The sequence below is a fragment of the Priapulus caudatus genome, unplaced genomic scaffold, assembly GCF_000485595.1.
Source record: "Priapulus caudatus unplaced genomic scaffold, Priapulus_caudatus-5.0.1 Scaffold1249, whole genome shotgun sequence".
Lineage (NCBI taxonomy): Eukaryota > Metazoa > Priapulida > Priapulimorpha > Priapulimorphida > Priapulidae > Priapulus > Priapulus caudatus.
Genome location: NW_014578310.1, coordinates 69,128 through 73,475, shown reverse-complemented (window position 1 = coordinate 73,475; position 4,348 = coordinate 69,128). Strand labels below are relative to the sequence as shown.

The 4,348-nt window shown below is 41.1% G+C and overlaps 1 protein-coding gene across 1 annotated transcript in view; it reads right to left on the bottom strand.

The window, feature by feature from the left end:
• Nucleotides 1-4,348, bottom strand: part of LOC106815964 (pre-mRNA-processing factor 40 homolog A-like) — a gene marked incomplete at its 3' end in the record, with an annotated part of 25,235 nt that overhangs the window by 4,432 nt on the left and 16,455 nt on the right. The window contains 4 exon segments of the mRNA XM_014820501.1: nt 1,321-1,458; nt 2,315-2,431; nt 2,981-3,072; nt 4,035-4,149. Of these exon segments, the coding sequence (XP_014675987.1) occupies nt 1,321-1,458; nt 2,315-2,431; nt 2,981-3,072; nt 4,035-4,149 (462 nt within the window).

The following is a 4,348-nucleotide window of genomic DNA, read 5'->3' as shown; positions in this document are numbered from 1 at the left end:
CGGGAGCGACACGGTTGTGTTTTTGTCCCGGGAGTTGGCTGAAGTAACAGTGGAGTTCGTGTCGGACGTTTAGAGAGGAAGCACTCAAGTTCGTACGTCTCTGGCGTCTAGTGAGATAACACTCGAGTTCGTGGCGGGAGTCGAGTGAGGTAGGCCCCGCATCATGTAGCTAGTTCACTCTGTATGAGCATAGAGTGGAGAGGCCGGCTGAATGGTGTGCAGAGACTGGGAGTATGGTGACGACAGCTAGCGTACGTGTACTGGTACAGTACCATACGGTTCACCAGTGTTCGACGTGGCTTGTGGGTGAGACCCCGCAGAGAGTCGGCCACAGTTAAGAGCTACGGTTGGTGAGTAGGCAGTTGTATTGTCCTGTTGAATGTTGTTGTGGGGCGAGTAAATAATACAGTGAGTAGAGTATTAAATGGACTCCTGAAATAGTACTAGTAGAGAGAGGGGAATGCCAATGCTTCACGTGCAGAATAGAAACTGGCCTATGCTGTGAGCAGCCGTGCAGTAGAGAGCCTGCCGGTTATTTAGTCCTTTGTCTGGCTACGCCTATATCTGTATAGCCTTTGTTTATACACCGGGTTGACATTTATTATAAGACGTAACGTAAGGCCAGCAGAGCGGGGTGGGGTGCCCCCCGTTGTCGTGTTTGTGGTGTGGCATTGTCGACTAACCACGCTATCGCACCGGAGCCGGAACGAACGCCGGGTTGGGTACTACGGAGTGAGCGCAGTAGCACTGAGGCGCTCTAGTGGCTAGCGGAGTCCGGGTGGCAACGATACGGCCATGTCAACGCATCCGGACATACTATAGGTGAGTGTTCTTACCTAAGGTTATTGCTAGTCACTACATGTCGACTGGTGGCGCCCTCAGGTGTCGCGGAAAGACACAAAACGCTACACTAGCAAGGGTAAATCCACAAAAGGCACAAGTTAGGTAAAGGGCAGATATAATAAGGTAGGGTACTGTAAGAAAGCTGGCAGTTCCGATCAGCACTACTATTTAGTAGAACAAAAACAAACTTCATAGGTCAGTACATGTATTCGTATTTGAATTACATGCATTAAAGATTTAATAATAATAATAATAATAATAATAATAATAATAATAATAATATTAACAATAATAATAGTTACTCTCTCATTAAATAAGTTCTCAAAAAATAGTTACTCATCACACACTATGACCTTGACACCACCTGCTAAATCACCACTGGAAGATAATTGAGGATATGCCCCTAGCTAACGAAGTGATGGATAACGAGGTAGTGGGCTCCCAGGGATAAGCCAGCGTGTATGAGTGGACACTCACGTTTTCCCACGTCGAGCTGACGTCCAGTGGTGGGTCAGCTTGCTTCAGCATCGTCCGGAACGCTCCCTCGAACTTGCGCATCTTCCGCAGCTCCTCCTTCTGCCTCTCCTTCTCCCTCGCCTCTGCCTTCTCCATCAGCTGTGTGTAATAGCATTAACGTTAGTACAAGAATTTCATCAGCAAAGCGTAGAACACACAGACGCACAGATGATGGCAACTTGCACACAATTTAATGAACAGTACAGTATAGTGTCACACTTTTAGTGCAGTATTAGTAGTTGTAATACAAGCTACGCGTTTGATTTTTCTTTCCGAAAGAAAGAGCGCAATAAATTTAATTCATTACCAGCATTCAACCTACAAACGATTATACACGAGATTAAAGAAACTGTGATTACGTTACCGTAAATAGTAAAAATAAAAATTCCCATTTTTTCACAAAATATAAGTAATTCTGTTCACTTTTTATGGTTAAATTCCTGCATTATACTTCTTATTTTACTATATTGTTCGATGTGAACATACACTCGTGACGCATACATAGCCCATAACAAGCAATTAATGTCAGGAACATAATATCAAATCGTCCAGGTTTTTTGGATTTTTAACTAGTTGAGAAACAATCTTATCAGGTAAGAATTTGACGATACGTTTAGTCCCGTTAGTTCTTACTTTTAATGTAAAAAAATGGCAACACAAGTTTTACAAATTTTACCATAGAAAATTCGTGACGTAGTCAATTTAGGGAGGAATTAAGAGGGAAGGAGTCGTAGGTGGTGGATCCACACACCGTAAAACATCGTGCGACTACCACAGGTCCAACTAGTTCACACTGCTCTTCAATCTAAATTATGATTATATATTTAGATCGAGATTAAAATTGAGATTATAATAAATTATGATTAAGATAAAATTGAGATATAAATAAGGGTTTAGATTAAAAATGAGATTTAGATTAGGATTTAGGAGTATGATTGAGATTTGAGATTCTTACACTGTTGAAGGTCAGCTTGATGTTGCCAGCATCCAGGGTCAACGCTCGCTTGTCCTTGCTGATGAGGTCCGCAAAATCCTCAAAGCTCGTCTTCATCTCCACGGCAAAGTCGTGGTCCTGTCAACAACAACAAGCCACAGTCGTCAACTGTTAATTGTTAATTTAAGGGTCAAGTGTTAATTGTTTTATGGGGCTAGTGCTGCGTGGGCTTCTATCGAAAGATTTTAGCCGCAAGTTAGACGGGAAACAACGGAAAGATTCCCTTAGAAAGAGGGGCACCATGGCAACTTACTTTATATTATCACTTCTTCTTACGTGGGACAGAGAGGAATACATACACAACATGGCATTAATGGGCAAATTAGCAAACTAGGTATAGATGATACGGCGCCTTATTGCCATTGATATTGGTGAGTTTTCTGGAGCAGCATAGCAAGCAAGCAGGGCACTGATTGTAAGTGTCATGGTAAAATTAAAAAGTGTCAGGCCATGTTATTGAAATGCAAAATTTGTTTTCGTATCTACCTAAACACTAGAATACATGAAGCGTGCCTCAGTAATACATGACGCTTCGAAATCAGCATGCTTGGGGACTATTACCCTAATGACGTGTAAAATGAATTTGAAGATCATTTACACATGTCTGCGTTTGATGATGAATGCTACCTTCAGTATCTCTTTGATGATTTTCTTCTCGTCGTGGAAGCGAGACTTTAGGTCTTCCACGTAGAACTTGAACAGATCCAGTGGTGTAGATCCTACCAGACGAACAATCACAGCCGCCATTTTAAAAATTAATACATTTCAGTAGATTACACATATATACTGATTAGTTACGATCAGGAGCATCACAATATAGTTTATCTAAATATATATATATATATATATATATATATATATATACATATATATTATAGATCTACATCATGACACTCCTGGTACGATCCTACAACAAAATCTTACCCTAATCCTTACCGTATCCTATCCTCCATCCAAAACTGCATCTTATTTTGATCTTAACATAGTAACATTTGCACTTCACATACATTCATAATACGTTCATTCGATCACCTACGTTGTAATGACCCTTTACGCTGATGAGACTTTGAAACAAAGCTCAACAGAAGAATCTGTCAAAACTATCAAAAGTCAAAGCAAGTCTTAAATTGCTGACATAGAGGTTGATGTTCTTCGTTGACACCCCGATAGCTTAAATTGACTATGTCACGAATTTTCTATAATGTATATTTGTAAAATGTTTGTTGCCATTTTATAACATTAAAAGTAAGTACTAACATGACTAAATGTATCGTCAAATTCTTACTTGATAAGATTGTTTCTCAACTAATTAAAAATCCAAAAAACTTGGACGATTTGATATTATGATTCTGACATTAATTGCTTGCTTTGGGCTATGTATGAGTCACGAATGTATGTTTACATCGAACAATATAGTAAAATAGGAAGTATAATGCGGCAATTTTACCATAAAAAGTGAACAGAATTACTTACATTTTGTGGAAAAGTGGAAATGTTTTTTTTACTTTTGCTATTTACGGTGACGTAATCACTTTAAGCAGTGGAAGCACACCCCAGAACGACAGAAATATCACGTGCCGGAATTATGACGGGCCGTAACGCAAAGCCATCATGTAACCATCAACGTCTCATCACACATTCGTTGTGATTCGTTATCGCGGCTGACGGACGGACGACTCACCTGGTTGGCCGAGCATCTGTGAGAATCTGAGATCGTTGCAGATGATGGGGTAGAGATCCATCCAGAGCGACATGGAGTTCAGTTTTCCAGCCTCATGAAGCTCATCCAGCAACACCTGTCATCACAATGACACGACATAACCACACTGCATCTGTTACAATGACACGACATAACCACACTGCACGGCGCATGCGGCCGATGATGCCGGCAACACCAACGCTGTCACATATACTGCTGCGTCACCGATGATGCCGGCAACACCAACGCTGTCACATATACTGCTGCGTCACCGATGATGCCGGCAACACCAACGC